The sequence below is a fragment of the Drosophila mauritiana genome, chromosome 2L (assembly GCF_004382145.1).
Source record: "Drosophila mauritiana strain mau12 chromosome 2L, ASM438214v1, whole genome shotgun sequence".
Taxonomy (NCBI): Eukaryota; Metazoa; Arthropoda; class Insecta; order Diptera; family Drosophilidae; genus Drosophila; species Drosophila mauritiana.
The window spans coordinates 4,265,604-4,282,649 of NC_046667.1; the positions used below are offsets into that span (position 1 = coordinate 4,265,604).

General features: G+C 45.3%; 1 protein-coding gene across 2 annotated transcripts; it reads left to right on the top strand.

Annotated features, from left to right (window-relative positions):
* The first annotated feature begins 171 nt into the window (after nt 1–171).
* On the top strand, nt 172–11,866 carry LOC117141789 (ATP-binding cassette sub-family G member 4). Of its 2 annotated transcripts, XM_033305430.1 has the most exons (7): nt 172–697; nt 2,677–3,188; nt 8,080–8,394; nt 8,562–9,859; nt 9,920–10,020; nt 10,084–10,372; nt 10,433–11,866. In XM_033305430.1, exons 2-7 carry the CDS (start codon nt 2,899–2,901, stop codon nt 10,642–10,644), a joined length of 2,505 nt encoding a protein of 834 aa, XP_033161321.1. In that variant the 5' UTR covers nt 172–697; nt 2,677–2,898; the 3' UTR covers nt 10,645–11,866. The 2 variants fall into 2 exon arrangements, with proteins under 2 accessions (XP_033161321.1, XP_033161329.1); XM_033305438.1 differs by lacking the exons at nt 172–697; nt 2,677–3,188 and adding an exon at nt 7,066–7,998.
* The last annotated feature ends 5,180 nt before the right edge of the window (nt 11,867–17,046 follow it).

A 17,046-nucleotide genomic window follows, 5' to 3' on the forward strand; every position in this document is an offset into this window, starting at 1 on the left:
ACTATCCGGATGGCTGCGCTGGCTCACACAGATACAGATACACTTACAGATACATATACAAATACGGGTACCAAAGTGCCAGAATGCCAGAACGGATACTCGTGAGCGAAAGCGCTCTCAGCTGGCAGCTGGTGGCTGATAGCTTAGCAGCCGCCGCAGTTTCAGTTTCAGTTCGCGTTCAGTTCTTCGTCGTTCGCGCTGTATGAATGTTGTTGCCTTCTGCGGTCGAGCGGGATTTTCGTTTTCGGTCAGGAATCGAGTCCAATCGGAACGGATCGGATCGCGGTGAATAAAAACACGTTTCGCCTAGGCACAAGATACACTTTTGCGTATTCCTGGAGTGCCTCGCTTACCATCTGGTAATGGTATTTCGGTTCTGTTGCTCTCACTCCCGTCGAATCGTCGAATTGTGGCGCATTTAAATAGCTGGCGTTGTTTGTTTGTTTGCTAGCTGCCGCGACCATAACACAGAATACAACAAAGAAGCCAAAGGCACGAGCACGAGTATCTCGCAGTCTCAGTATCTTCTGAAAGCGCTCCGCAAAGTATCTAATGTGCGCGGGAGCGGTACAGTGAATACGGTCTCTTCTGGCAGCGGCCAAAAAAATATATAATGCTAATAAACCAAAAACACGTTTTATGCCATTTGTGTTTTGCTCTTCTCGGAAATAGGCCCCATCTTAATAGAAATCCAAAGGTGAGCACGAGTGAAGTAATTGCGTCTTTTTCGGGCTTCCTGCAGTCTGCAGTCGCAGATTTATTTAGCCACCAGCTACCCACCACCACCACCATAATAAACTTCGCAGCCGGAGTTATATGTAATATGCCTCCCCCTTGGGTAGACCCATATGTATCTTTAATGTTTTCCTGCCGTTTGTGTCTCGATAGAGCGCCTGCGCTCTCTTTTCAGGAGCAATTATTTGCAAAATGCTCCGGCGGTGGCTGTTGTTTTCAAATGTTTATGCCCCGCCGCGCCGCGCCATTTGTTAATAGCAGATGACACATCTGAGCAGGTTGAAGTCTTCAGCCGCTCACGCCACCCGAAAAAAAAGAAGAAACACAACTGAAAACCAGATCGGGCCAGCCAGATTTTCGGGGGTCAGTGGCTCGCGAGGGGGTGTACAGACTGACCTACTTCGATTACGGTTAGGGTAGGACCTCATCTCGGGTCATCCACCCACGAAATCTGTGAGAGAAGTGCTCAGTTCCGAGAATCCCAAATTTAAAACTCCCCACCGTCCGGCGGCCTGATTCCCAGATTACCAAATCCGCAGCTGTGCGTGGCCAGTTTCGAGTGCCGGTGTTCCAAGTTCCCAGATAACGAGTCGGTGGCCGACAAACAGCTGGCCGTCCACGTCCAGTCGCGTCAACTCGAATCGCACGGATGGGCCATATAACTATAGTTCGCAGTGTGTGCGATTACGCGCCTTACATCTTCGGCGATTAGCGAAAAGGAAGCCCGCGCCCAGTAGCAGGAAGCCTATCGGTCTGCCCATCTAATCGCTAGTCGAACTGCAAACAAATCTGTAATAAAAACCCGTGTACACTGAGAGAAACTCTCATTCCGCGAACTAACAAAACATATTTATCATGCTTTGAAAATGAACTATGCATCCGGTCGAGCAATTCAATTTTTAAATAACAAACATCCTCTTAATTTGTTTACTCGCTCAATTTATAAAAGTGTGGAAACTGTTTCCTATTACAAAAAAGATTTGAAAATTGACTTGGAAACAAAGAAAGAGAAATTGTTGTGTGATGAGATGATATTTTTGGGGCTTGTGCTCTGCAAAAACACGTGATATGCGAATAGGTAGTAAAATATTCTGCAGAAATTTTTGTTGATAACATAAACAATGTTTCATGAGTATTGGTTTTGCTTAAAATTTGTAAAATAAACCATAGATACTTAGGAATAAAGAGATATAAAAAGGTAGCTAGAAATCTTGTAGAGAATTTCGGACTTTCCCCATAAGCATTTCTCTAACTGATCCGATTGATAACATTTCACCCCAGTGTAGGAGTAAGTCGGAATTCTCATCGCCAAACGGCATAAGCAAGAAATCTTATCAGACGGCCACCTGCAAAATTGGTTCCCAGTGCAAGCAAACCCAGCTCGCAACTCCCGATGCAGTGGACTTTGCGAGCTATTAGCCCTGGGAACGGAACCACTATATCCCAGTGCTGGTGCACTGGTCACTTTTTCTTGGACGGACAGCGGGCACAGCTGTTTGTGAAGCCCATTCCCTGAGCCCTCGAGTGTCTGGCATTGAATTCAGCGTTTATCGGTTGTTCTTGACGGTGTCGTCGTTTCTCAACTGGGTCTTTGTCTGTATTTGTATCTGTGTCTGTGTCTGTATCTGTATCTGTGTATGTGCTTGTATCTGTATCTGTGTCTGGGTCTCTGGGCATTGTTCAGTAATTAGAAATTCATGCTGCTAGCTGCCATTGAGCAACTATTGAGCCGTAGACCTTTAGAACTGAGGGGGTGGGGTGGGCGGTACTTCCTGGGCTGTGATGTAATATGCCGAGTGTGTGTGGATAGGATTGAGAGTGTTCAAGAGTGCTTGATACACGCATCTGGCTGTGTGAGCTTGTCAAATCGATAGAGGCGAAACACCTCCATTTAAATTATGCTCGATTTGCATCGCTTTTCCCATTTCCCTTTCGTTGCAGAGCTGAAAGCTGAGTGGTACAATCAACATATAACGTGTACTTCCAATGCAGATGCCAATCCCCAGCGTATTCAATTAAAAAGCAGCATTCAAGATCCGCAAATACGTATCACAAAACTATAAAGCATAAATCAATTGAGCCAAATGCTGATGCCATATGCCAATAGCGATTGAAGCCAGAACTAAACGCATTCTCAACTAAAACCACACACAAACTAGCGCCATGAACGAGCTGCAGGCCTCCAGTGTCCCGCTGGTGGACAAGTGCTCCTCCCACGCCGTCATCCTGCCGGCGGCCAAGAGTCCCAACAAAGTCTCCGATTCGGCGGCCACCACGGCACCCAATGCCGTTCTCTACACGAGCGGGAACATGTCCCTATCAACGCTCTCCACGGGCAGCGGCAACCCAAATCCGAATCCAAATCCGAATCCGAGTCCCAATCCCAGGCAGGAGCCAGTGCCACTGCTCAGCCAACTGAAGCTGACCAACGACCTGAAGCAGAACAGTCACGGGTGAGTTGTTTAAATTATGAAAATCTATTATTTTTTTCAAAGTCCCTACTTACAATGATGTAACACACTTCCAATTACAAATCATCAAGTGAGTTTGCCGCCTCTGTGCACCCAAAAGATAATTGCATTAACCGGGATTAGGCTGGAATGGGCGGGCGTTTTGGGTTACCCAGGAACCTGTCACTCCAGCTGTGGGGATTATGGGCGGCAGTGAACTGAAATGTGTTCCCTGACCCTGAACTGCTGGCTAGTATTGCAATCGTTCCTGCGGCCACTCTGCAATTTCCGCTCGTGCAAGCCAAGGACACTGGCTTTCCTGTGGGCAAGTGGCTAAGTGGGTGTGGGTGGATAGGCGGCCCAGTATCAGGCAACTAATCAAGCTGTCACAAGTCACTTTTCCACTGAGGTGACACTTCTATTTTTAACACCTAACCGCATAAAACCATTACAAAAATCAAAGCTATTCGCGGGGAGTGGGATTTCGAGAGGGAGCTATTAATAAGACCGACGAGTCAAAATTAGCACGCATCTGTAAAGCTCATATCTTCCTTCCGCTTGGAACATGCCACCTGCCAGGACATTTGAGGTGTGCCGGAAGTGGAAACAGAGAAAGAAGCAGCAGCAAATGCCTGGAAAATCGATGGCTCTACTCCGTCTCACAAATCGCGTGTCAGCAGGGAAACGGTGCCAGCCACGCCTCCTCATAAATTATGCAGAGTTGTAAGAACATTTTAAAGCTAGTGCTCAAGAACTTAGAACCCTGCGTCTTAAGTTGCCTTTGAATTAAAGCACTGACACACTGTCCTCACAGCAGCCTTGTAATGTTTTTTTCCAACAAATTTAATTAAAATGCAAATGAAAAATCTATTGGTATTGGAACACGCCCACGTAGCAATCAGTGCAGGTACACCAATGTAATTAAACTAGTGGGCAAACGGGGCCTTTTTAAGGACAGCCTCTCTGAATGCTGCACAATTCCAGCAATCAGGTTGGTTGGCTGGCCGGGCCCCGGGTCCAAGGATTCGATGGGAAGCCAACAGGAAGGCAGCCATAAAGAGCGCCTTAAATGCCAACCTATCCTACGTGTCCTTTCGACCCGGTCCAACCACCCACCCCCCCTGTCGGCACTGCCATAAATAATAAGCCACAAACAGACGCACATATGTGCGGAGCGGGAAACCGAAGGAAAAAAACAAGTAACAGTGAATGAAACGCCGCCAAAAGGCAAAAAGCCGTAAAAGCCATAAGACCAAGCAAAACAATACAAGGCGGGCAGACAAAAGAGGTCCTGCGGGTCCTTACAGCAGCACCGAATGTGGGCTGCCCTCTACTCAGGGCTATTTCCATCTTATCAAAATCACATGCGCACGCGATGAATAATATTTTTGCTTCAACAGATAATTATTTAAAATAATGCAAAATACTCGACAGCTTTCAAAGTGTTCTTAAGCTTTCTCAAAATCTATATATATAAAGGATGTCAGTTTCTTATTTTTAAAAAGCTTTCAAGTATGCGTGCCAAGTTTATTATAATTTCATTAGAAAACAAATATAGGTACTATTTACTCGCGCAATACCCCACACAACTCGTTAGTTCAGTTGATATACCCCTTTCGTGAGGCAGCAGGATAGCAGAAGGACCTCGCGGCGCCGCATGCCTGGAAAAATCGAACAAGCCGCCAAGCTGTCCAACGTCGTGCCGCAGTCAGCAGTTGGACTCCGCTCGGCTTTTCAGCTTTTTAGTCCTGCGGCAACATCGCGTCTGTGTGCGGCACTCCGTCAGTTTGGTTTTCGGCCTCAAATATTTATGTGCTTATTAGAAAAATGCTTCAACAGCCATTCGCCGCCCTCTATTGAGCTGCAAACTGCCCGTGCTCCACCACGTGCTGGCTTTTTACGTGTGATTTCCTCTTTTTTATGTGATTTTTTGGCAAGTGAACAAGAGACTACGCGACGTGTACGCCGGCCGGTTATGTAATGTGAAGTTGCCGCAAGCTTAGCAACGCCAAAGGTCCGGGCTGCAGTTTTAGACTTTGCGGCGCCACGCCGTCGCCAAGTTTTCCCCAGTCGATTGACAACCTGTGCACCCTTGAGCCGCTCGGACGACCGCAAAAGTCAGCCAGTCAGCCAACACAACACTCGAGGCATGTTGACCTTCTACCCCGCTCCGAGGGCACGGGCAAACAGAGCACCAGCGGTCCTGGACAGGACCTGCTCCCACGCTCGGCAAACGTCCGCCCCCACATCCATTTCCCGCCCACATATCCGTTTGCATATTTGATTGGCCTTGCCGCGTTTCCTTAATAACTTAAATGGTGCGGGAATTAAAGCCACATGATTGTTCCCATGCATAATGCTTGAATAATTGTCTCCGATTTTGAGTCCACGTGTGTTTTCAGATATAGATAGGTGCACAGCAAATGCTGAGTAATTTCATACTCTTAAAAATTATGTTGAGCTCGTACAGAAATGTTAACGCCATATAATTGCTCCCAAAGTTCAGTTCCAAGTGACCATAAAAAGTTTATTGCTCAAAAAATTCTTGCTTAATCATCTTTTCGCTGCTATAACTCAAAACTTATGACTGTTACTTAGCAATCACATTTGATTGAGTTCTCCTTGGCAGCTTGTAAAGGATCTTGGACTTGGTTCTTCGCCACATATTCATAGAAATTCCACGTGAATCCGTATGAATATATCAGCTTTAATTGGCACTTTTGCATAGGCGCCACTCCTGCCGTTCAGGATGCCATCCATTGTTGGCACACTTGCTGTTATTAATACTTTTATTAATCGCCGTGGACTCGCCGCCCCTCCGTTGCAAGCACTTATAAATCGCTTAATTGCCGTTAAGCGGGGATGATCTAACGCCAGCTGATATTTCCGGTTGTGCCGCCTAATCAGTGCGAACACAATGTAACTGGCCCCGCGGCCCCAAGGTTCACAAATTTAGAAACTAGAACTGGAACTAGAGTGTGTGCAGTAGCCGGCAGATATCAACTGATTGAGTTACCAGCGGCAGCTGCTGCTTTATGACTGGCTATCAATCAATTAAGTAGGGCCGCAATCGATGCCTTCGAACCTGGCAACAATTACCACGCATTAAGATTGATAAGCAATCAAAGAACCCGGAAGGGATTGCGTGACCGACTCCATTTGAATCCAATTTAGCGGCTGAATCGACAAGACAACTGTAGGGAGTTGCGCACAATTGTTATTCTACCCCCTCACTAAATGGATGGCAAATATATATGCTATATCCCTGCTCTTGGAAGTGCATTTCGCAAGACAAAGTGCTTCAGACTTCGTCGAGTCTTCGTTGAGTTGAGTTGAGTTGAGTTGGGTTCAGGTTGGTTCGTTAGCATTGCACTCTGGGTGCATGCGCACTCGAAATGTACTCGCTCCGGGTGCTCGTGCACCGAGATATTCGCAATACTACCACGCACACTTATACAACTTAGCTTGCCCGATACTGAGAGTCATATTTATCGTAGCTGAAAGAGGCCACAGCAAAGCAAAGCAAAGCAAAGCAATGTAAAAGCAAAAGCACAAGCAAAACAGCATTTGTTTATCGGAGTGTGTGTTGGTACTAGTCTCTCAATTGTATCTGTATCTGAATTCACTTAGCATGGCCCACCGCCAACAGCTGACTTTCCCCGCCGCCTAGCCACCAATTTCAATTTAATGTCTTGCCATTACGACCGCCTCGAGTTGCAGGTCGAAATTATAGAAATTATATTGAAGCGGATTCCAGAAGCTAATTGGGTGCTCCGTACATGGTTACTCCACACAAATGGGCTCCATAGTGCGTGCTAAGTTGCTAAACGAATCCGGTGGATAGTACTACCTATATGTGCCTATAGGGAGGAAACAAAGGAAACTCTGTGTTGTAGTACTTCTTTATGAATTTATATGCAGCTTTATCTTTATATGCAGTGAGTAGTGAGTGCTCACTAAAACCTACTTGTGTCGAACTTCTTATAGGACTTCTGCTGGTCATCATCTTGCAGGCTTCACTGTTCTGCCTTACTTTGTTAGGTTCTCCCGAGTTCTCAGCACGCCAGTGATAAGTAGTTCAGCCAGATACACTGACCTTTAATCCCACCAACACTACTGATTACTTGCTGCTTTGCACGTCGAGGGGCTTCCTTCCCAATCAATCAATTCTGACCAACTAGCTCAACTAATTTGCACCCAAAAAGATGTAATGTTAATTGGCATTGGCCCGCTGCATCGGCGGCGTCGGCGGACTTATCAATCGAAGTCGGTCGACGGAATGCGAGCAATCACTAATGAAAACGCACTCGGCTCTTTGGCCCAAGGTATGACAGACGTTTCATGAATGAAACAAAAGCGGCGTGAACTTTGGTCTTTCCAACGTGGGAGATGGAGATGAATGGATGAGGGCGGATGACGGCTGTGACACAATGTGCAAATCGTTGAGGGGACACGAAAGGGGCACTAAATGACTGACGCTGCTGATTGATCCATTGATTGACGATGTAGGTCGTTTCGGGGCGGCATCATGAGCCGCTGAGGAGTGTGGTGCTGGGTGCTAGCGAATAATTATGGAACTGACGCTGACCCGATGCGTCAGCGCGGAAAGTGGTGGCATTCAGAACTCCAGTTTCGAGACCGCCGCCTCCCAATCCCAATCCCAGGAGGATGTCAGTCGCCGGAGGTCCGCCGCCTATGCCGCGGCCTATGCGGAAATGCTGCGCGATGCAGGACACCAGCGCTCCATGTCCTTGGTGCAGACCAAGCTGACCAAGAACGGCAGCTGTGTCAGTGCCCTGAAAAAAAGGCCCAAGTAGGAATCAACACAATGCACCGGAGATGCAATACTAAATATACTCACAACTAAAGATGACTCATCTCTGCTTTCTTTCAGGTCCCAGAACAACTTGTGTAATGGCGGCTTGGGCAGCAACAACCATGCTTTGGCCCCCAAGGTGGCCAACAACAGCGGTGGTAGTCCGAATGGCCAGAAGAAGGGTACCATCGCCTTGTCCCATCTGCCCCAACGGCCGCCGGTGGACATCGAGTTCTGTGATATATCCTACTCAGTTACCGATAGCCATCGGCGCGGATTCAAGACCATCCTGAAGAGCGTCTCGGGCAAGTTCCGGAATGGAGAGATCACAGCTATCATGGGACCCTCTGGAGCCGGAAAGAGCACGCTCATGAACATCCTGGCGGGCTACAAGTGAGTACTTTAATCGGCTTAAGTTTGATATAGGCACACACCCTTTAAGCCAGATGCTTGTCTTAAAGAAAGATTATATATCATGTGCCTAAATCAAATGGACTTTAAACTGATAATAAAACCCTACCTTTTAATGATCAACTAATGATGCTCCCCACCTTTTACAGAACTGCCCAACTCAGCGGCTCCGTACTGATCAACAGCAAGGAGCGGAATCTGCGGCGCTTCCGCAAGCTCTCCTGCTACATCATGCAGGACGATGTGCTCATCGCCAATCTGACCGTTCGCGAGGCCATGATGGTGGCCGCCAACCTGAAGCTGGGCAAGAACATGATCAGCTACGCCAAGGTGGTGGTGGTCGAGGAGATCCTCGAGACGATTGGCCTGAAGGAGTCGGTGAACACGCTTACGTGCAATCTGTCTGGTGGCCAAAGGAAGCGACTGTCCATTGCCCTCGAACTGGTCAACAATCCACCAGTGATGTTCTTCGACGAACCCACCTCCGGACTGGACAGCTCCACCTGCTTCCAGCTCATATCGCTGCTGAGATCGTTGGCCAGAGGAGGCCGCACCATAGTGTGTACAATCCATCAGCCGTCGGCGCGTCTCTTCGAGAAGTTCGATCATCTGTATCTGCTGGCCCAGGGCCAGTGCGTTTACGAGGGCAGAGTAAAGGGACTGGTGCCGTACCTATCATCACTGGGCTACGAATGCCCCTCATATCACAATCCTGCTGACTATGTCCTGGAGGTGGCGTCCGGGGAGTACGGAGACGCTGTTCCCAAGCTGGTGGATGCAGTTAAGAGTGGAGCTTGCAAGAAGTACGCGCACAAGGATTATGTACTGACGCTGGCCCAAAAGGGCTGTAACAATGACATTATCAAGGGCAGTGGCAGCGGAGCCGATAACGCGATGGCCATCTTGACCCTGGAGGATGAGAAGCCGCCGTTGGAGGACAGGCAGTTGGAGCCCTCTATTCCCGTCGAGGATCCTGCGGAGCTGAAACCACCGAAGCTGGAGACACAGCAATCCCAGAATTCCGACTGCAGCGTGGTCAATATGCCGACCAATGCCGTGGACGACAGTTGCAGCTTTAGCTCCTCGAAGGGCACCCAAAATGCTGTGGGTGGTTCGGGATCGGGAGGACCCAGTGCCGTCGTGGGCTGCATGACCTCGCTGCTGGATTCGCACGAGAGCGTGGTCACACTGCCCAACAAGACGGGATTCCCCACCAGCGGCTGGACACAATTCTGGATCCTGCTCAAACGCTCATTCCGCACCATCCTGCGCGACAAAATGCTGACCCACATGCGACTCTTCTCCCACGTAATCGTTGGAGCCATCATCGGGATGATCTACTACGATGTGGGCAACGAGGCCAGCAAGATCATGAGCAACGCGGGATGCATCTTCTTCGTCTCCCTGTTCACCACCTTCACGGCCATGATGCCCACCATTCTGACCTGTGAGTTGATCGATTTCGAGTTTTTGGCCACAAATATAATCTGGAATCTTTAATTCGCAGTTCCCACCGAAATGTCAGTGTTCGTGAGGGAGCATCTCAACTACTGGTACTCCCTGAAGGCCTTCTACTTTGCCAAGACCATAGCGGACATGCCATTTCAGGTGATTATTATTGAACAGCTTAATGGGGTGAACAATTATTTAATCCGATATATTCTCTTGCAGATCGTCTTCTCCAGCGTCTATGTCCTGGTGGTGTACTACCTAACCTCACAGCCAATGGAATTGGAGCGGGTCTCGATGTTCGTGCTGATCTGCGTGCTGAACTCACTGGTGGCACAGTCGCTGGGACTGCTGATCGGGGCGGGGATGAACATCGAGACGGGCGTATTCCTCGGCCCCGTGACGACCATACCCACGATATTGTTCTCCGGGTTCTTTGTGAACTTTGACACCATTCCGGGCTACCTGCAGTGGGTTACCTACGTCAGCTATGTGCGCTATGGCTTCGAAGGTGAGTTGGGATATATCTACCTTCGGATATGCTTAACTCACATTACACTTAATTATTTAGGTGCCATGGTAGCCATCTATGGAATGGATCGGGCCAAGATGCAGTGCAATCAAATGTACTGCCACTATCGAGTGCCCAAGAAGTTTCTGGAGGAGATGTCCATGGATAACGCTCTGTTTTGGGTGGACGCCGTCGCGCTGATCGGAATCTTCTTTGCCCTGCGCATCATCGCCTACTTCGTGCTGCGATGGAAACTGCACATGATTCGCTAAGCGGACAGCTTGTGGGATTTGTTCATAGTCTAGGGATATCATTATTACCATACGTTAGAGATCACCTGTACATAGAAAGGGGTTTGGGGCCTAGTGCGAGGGGAGGTTGGGATCCCAGGAAAGCTGGATTGTAGCTAGATGTAGCTTTACCGCATTCTTAAACTTCTCCCGTCGCGCTTTGTACGTTTATACAGACAGACAGACATACACACGCATCGCATCGGTATCCAGAAGACGATTCTAAATATATACCCATGGATATATATACACCCGTACAGTAGCTGTTCTGCATACCACAAAAAAATGGAATTTACATAGAACTATATATAGATATTAACTAGGAGTACCCACGTAGAGCCCCACTTCAACACACACTTCAATCGAGGTACATATAATTCTTGTGACCAAGCAGAAAAGAGTCTGAACTTAAGTAGGTTGAAAACATAACAAATTGTAGACAAGATCCTTTAGAGCGGAAACCGAATCGGTGCAGAGTTTAGGACACGACTTTCTCCCAACGTTCTTCACTCCGTCCCTAAGTTGTACTCTCACAAACACCACCTCTCTATACTCTTCTTTTGGCAATCGATTTCGAAACCAGAAAGGACGCAGCGTGCAATCAAACGGAAGTTAGGGCGAGCGTGGAAAGCGGAAACGGAAACAGAAATCATTCCCTTGTGATAGAAAGCGGTGCAGTCCGGGCTGGGGAATCCACATCCCGGACGGGAAAGGTAGAACCAAATAAATCGGAGAAGGGAACCTGGCCAACTGGTGATATAAAGCAATTACTATTTTTACGGTGGAATGCAATCGGATTTGTGTTAGCTGCGCGTATTTGTGATTATTACATTTTAATTTAGTACATGTTTAGTTTAATTTTATACGTCTACATTTGTCATGCCAAAATAAATGCAATTTTCATTTAAACAGCACACTCTCCTTCCTTCGGAAGCCCCTCCCAAAGTAAATTATTTAGTATTAGTCTTGGATCTAAAACACATTGGAGTGATACACAAACCAAGTTTAACTACAGAAATCGGTGGCAACATATTCAGGCTCCTTTCAAAAGGACGGTATAGCATTGTAATTATTTATTAAGCAATCTGTTGAAGACGCCCCTGGAAATATTCGTTTGAGTATGGTGTGTTGTATATTTCGGTAGTTCGTAGCCCATGTTACACTGTACATTAACGTTAAAGAATGGCCATTGCTGTACACAAAACCCATATTAATTACTGTCAAAATCTGGTAGAGTATTTTTAATAAAGAACCCAAAACATCATCGATACCTTAAGAAGCTAATAATAAATAACTTAAGTTTCGTATTTTAATAGGAAATTTAAATGTGGCGCTCTCGATAGATGGCGCTATACGCCAACGCCGAAAAGTATGCAAAGGTGTGCGGTTTTTTTATCAATTCGCTGTGATACGGTCGAATTTCTGTCGAATACGTCGAATGTATAGTATTTTACATTTATTCTACACAAGTGTAGAGCAGCGAGTTCGATAGATAAGAGCGAATTCGGCTCATGAACCATTAAGCATATATTTTGGCGCAATGTGTTTAAATTTATTTAATTTAAATAAATAATTATTTAAAACAAACTCATTGTAAAAAAATGTTGATTAAGGCATTAGAATATATGAACATATTATACAAAATACAAACCAAAATAGAGCTATATTTTTTGTCGCCGCAAAATGATAAAATTTAAACTTATCTAGATCAATTAATCTTAAAATAAATTTGGATATATATGATAAATTATTAAAATATAAATTTTTTATATAGTTTATATTAATCGTGTAAGGATGTTTATTACTCATACAGTGAAACATTTGACCAGATAAGGAAGTTTTAAGTTATATGCTGTGAAAAAATATAATTTTGTTAGAAGGTATTTGTGTGTTAATTAAGTGATCCTATTTCCAAAACTTTATTAACTGATCATGGCTACTTAATAAAAGTATCGAAACTGCTAAAATAAAATAACCCACTTTTTGCGGTATTTACAATCGTGTGCCTTTAAAATGAATGCCGAAGTATACATCCAGATAGCGGGAAATTCACGTGTGTGAAAAGAAAAATTAAATTAATTCTCAAAATTGAATAAATTACGCGAATTATGTAACAGGCGAACAGGAATGGCCATCGAGCAGCAGCAGAAGCAGGAGCAAAACCGATGGCAGCTGGGAAAACCGCTTAGGAGCACTCACATCCACATTCTCTGCCACTCTCACTCTGGCACACACACATTCGCCGCGGGAAATGCTTTTCCCCCAAAAAGTCAAATAGTATTAAGTACGTGGAAGAAGCAGCAGCAGCAGCAGCAGCCGAGACACTCGAGAAAAGCGGAAAAGCGGCGGTAGAGCGAGAGAGAGAGGAAGAGAGCTGGCGAGCGGGCCATAAAACATTTTCACATTTTCCACCGCCACGAAGAGGGGTGGCTTCTTAAGGGGGTTGTCACACTATCGGAAAATGCCAGAGGAAGAGCCATCGAGTCAGAGAGGGATGGAGAGATGTGTGGAGAATCATCAAAGGTTTGCCGCAGCGGCTTTTCCGCCTTTGTGGCAAATCCTCAAAGGAATTTTCCGATATTTGTAGCAGGCAACCAGCAGTCAGCAGCAGGAAAACTTGACCGAAGAAAAACCAAGCACACACACTCAACCCCGACATCGAATTTTCCGACATTTTCGTTTACGTTTTTCTTTTTTTTTTTATTTGCTCTTTTTTTGCGCTCGGCCAGAGAAAATTCGCTTTTCATATGTGGCTGGCAAACACAGACAAACACACACACATCGACAGGAAAATGCTGGCTGACGTCGATCCATTTGGCGAGCGATTTATGTGAGCTTTTCTCCGCCGTCATGTGCTTTTCCTGGTGTCGCCGCGAGATTGGTAATGGTTTAGGCCCGGTCATAAAGCAATAGCCGCCGCTTGATGGGCTGGCAAAAAGCCTTCGCCTTCGCGCCGCTACCAAATTTGGCTAACCATTAAAAACCTCATTATTGTGGCAAACAAAAAAGGCCCGACATAAACACCCCGCATAAACATAAAATTTGATGACATGAAAAAACGCGGTGCCTTGCATAAATTTAGCGAATCAATGAAATCGATTATCAGGCTTTGTAATGATGAATTCGAATTGAGATTGAAAGAGTTTTCTGGGGAAGTGGCTGCTGAGTGAGTCTGCACGTGCCAAGGGGATATAGGGATCCCCATTTTAAATACAGGGTATATGCTACAAATAATTTGTGTAGTGCAACTATTTTAACTTCAATACACTCATGACTATGCTCTTTTTTTGCTGTGGCCTTTAAAGTGACTGAATGCCAATATCAACAGCTGGTCCATAACGTAACCCGGACCAACTATATTTGGCACACACGCGTGTCTGGATCTCAATCCGCAGTGTTAGGGGATTTTATAGGGGATTCAAGGGGCTATCATCATCATTTAGCTTGCTGAACCATTTGGCGCGTGCTCAAACACTGCGAGTTGGAAAAAAGAAGAAAACATTTGGCTGATTTTTGCATTGTTTACTCTGTGGATCCCCCTTCCTTTTTGGCATCTAAACAAATGTAGCAATCTGTGTTTTTCTTTCGATCTTTGCAGACGGCAAGGCGTCGAATATGTCAGCACAAAAGTGCCAGAAATGTATTCATTATAAACCCAACTTAAATACTTTTTATTATTTTCTCACAGAACTGCTTTTAATGGAGAGCTGTTAACATCCTTAACTGGGTCTCAAAATAAACTCCCCACAAATTGGCACCTATTTTAAGCACCCCAGCGAAATTCAATAAATATCAATAAAAATATTTACAGAGTAGAGAGCGAGATCATCAAAAGCAGTGGAGCCGCCCCAGAAGAATTCTGGTTTCAAGATGCAAGCTCCAGCGGAGTGAGAATTGCCGGATGGCATTAACGGTAATCATATTAACTAAGCGAGCGAAAAGTTAATTGAATTGCCAAAAAAAAAAACAACAAAGGGAACCAGTTGCGGATGCACTGAGATGATTATAAAATATGCCAACTGCTCGACGACAATGGGAAACGCCAAAAAGGAATTTGCTTAATGACAACAACCACCACAAGTACAAGAGGAACTTCAGCAACAACAATAACTACACTGAGAAAAATTCCAAATATATCAAGTAAGTTGAGTACTATCATCTGCCTTAAAGGCCAGATCAAACAAAGTATAGCTCGCTTACTCCTTATAAGACTGTCAATTTCTTTTTCTCAGTTCAATGACAATGCTGGCAATTATCGGGCATGAATGGCAGGAAGTTTGGGGAGCAGCAGAAGTTGCAACGGCGACCTTGCAATGTCGCAACCACGATGACGAGCCATGCCGCTGGATGTTGATGTCTGTTAACTTTGCCGCCATTTGTCTGCAGTTGGTAAGATGGTAGCTTAGTAACTTGGCAGTGCGGCAACTGCCAACTGGCAACAACTAACTGTTAACTGGGCCCAGACCTGGCCCAGGTACGCCCCCAACATGCATTCCAACATGCCATGCGAAAGTCAAATCTAACTGCATGTTGCATGCCACTGCAAGACAAAATCCACCGCCGCACAGCCGCCCATAAGATAATGGCTAATCATAATGCAATTTTAGTCGGGCTAACTGCCTTTAGTGTCTGCTGTCTGAGGATTTGGGTAATGTGTCGAGCACTAATTACCGGTACTTTTATAAGACCCGGCTATTTGGGATGACCCCGCAGAACAATGGATTTGATTAGAACGGTCTTAATTGGAAACTGTGTACGGGAAAAATGTTAGCAAACGAGGCTGGAATGGCTAAGTAAGGAGAAAATGTTGTAGCATTACCAATGCGCATTAAAGTCATGAAAAATGCATAAAGTAAGTGAAAAGTAGCTTTTTGATTTATATATTTAATTTTAATAGTTAGAAACGCGCATTTTACCTGCAATTGTATGTTATATCCTAGTTGACATCGTGGGAACTTTTGGAAAACAGTGCAATCTGTAACCAGATGGTGGCCCAGATGGTCGGAAACTTAAGCCAAACGATGTGTATTTTTCGCATATGCTGGCAATTGGATTATTTGAATAAATCAATTTGCGCAGGCGCGTCGTTTCGGATCTGATGGGTTAGCAATCCGAAAATAGGAACAGTTGGGTGGGATGCGATCTGTGATGCAACCCTCGTATCTTCACGGGAAAAACGCCCCCTGAGCAACTGGTAGAGATCCTTTTCCTCCCTTTTCGAATGATAATAACAGTTGGTCAGCCACAGTATTGTATTTTGTACAGAAGGGGATCTGCTGCTCGATTGTATCTAGCCTTCTAATGAATTACGGCACACTTTTCAATTAGTTGCATGTTTATACAATAATTTTGATGATTCTCGGGAACTCATGGCGGTGTACACCCTATGATAGAACAACAGATAAAAGGCGTCAGCTGCTGAGTTCTGAAGAGTTTCTCGGCGAGTCTGCGCAGGGTGTTAGCCATGATGAGCTACCCCGTGGTGGTGTTTAATTGTTTGGAATATTATAGAAACAGATCTTCATTATCATAACAACAATTGTTGCATTAGAAATTTACACTTTCAAACTCATCTGAAGTCTTTTTGAGTACTCCTTGACTAGATTTATTTCTAAGCGCAAATAATGATTTGAAATCGATCTGCTCGCTTTTGCGAATATTTAATGAGTTTTAAAATAGCATGCACTCGTTCGGCTAATCATGGAATGCAAATAAATTGGCGCCGCACTTTGTCTATGTGTCAAGGCAATCGGAACCACATCTAAGAGCGGGACCCACAATTGGACAACTAGTTTGCCTACGCATAGTGCTCAATCCAGATTACTATTGCCAATGCAATGCCGATTCGAGTGATTATGAGGGGGGCAAAAAACGCAAATCACAAATGTATCTGCAGCTGCAGCAGTTTTTGTCACACTTTTTCCGCTAAACTTGTCATTGTGGAAAGAGTTTAGCTTTTTTTTATATTTATTTAATTGCAGCCTCTGGGGGTCGACGACGACGATGCTGGCACTCAAGTGCACACTTCCTGTCATTTACATTAACAAAGTATTTTTCCTGCTAGTTTTTATTTATTTTCAGAACGCACTCAATGGGTTCTCAAAAGCATAAGCCATTGTTCGATTCGTAACGGGGCCTCTGAATCGGAACGGGGTTGGAGTCTGGATCCGGAGATCGAGTCCCATTCGGGGTTCCTGCAAGTGCACTTAAAGAAAATATAGCTCGATATATGATTCAACTAATAAAATATAGACGGGAACTCCACTTTTATATTGGCATTATAGAAGAAACCAAGTCTGCTTGCACCTTTATTTTACAAAAATTTAAAAATAAATTAGATTAATTTCATGTTTTTTTTTTCGCTCCGTATAACAACTTTTTTAG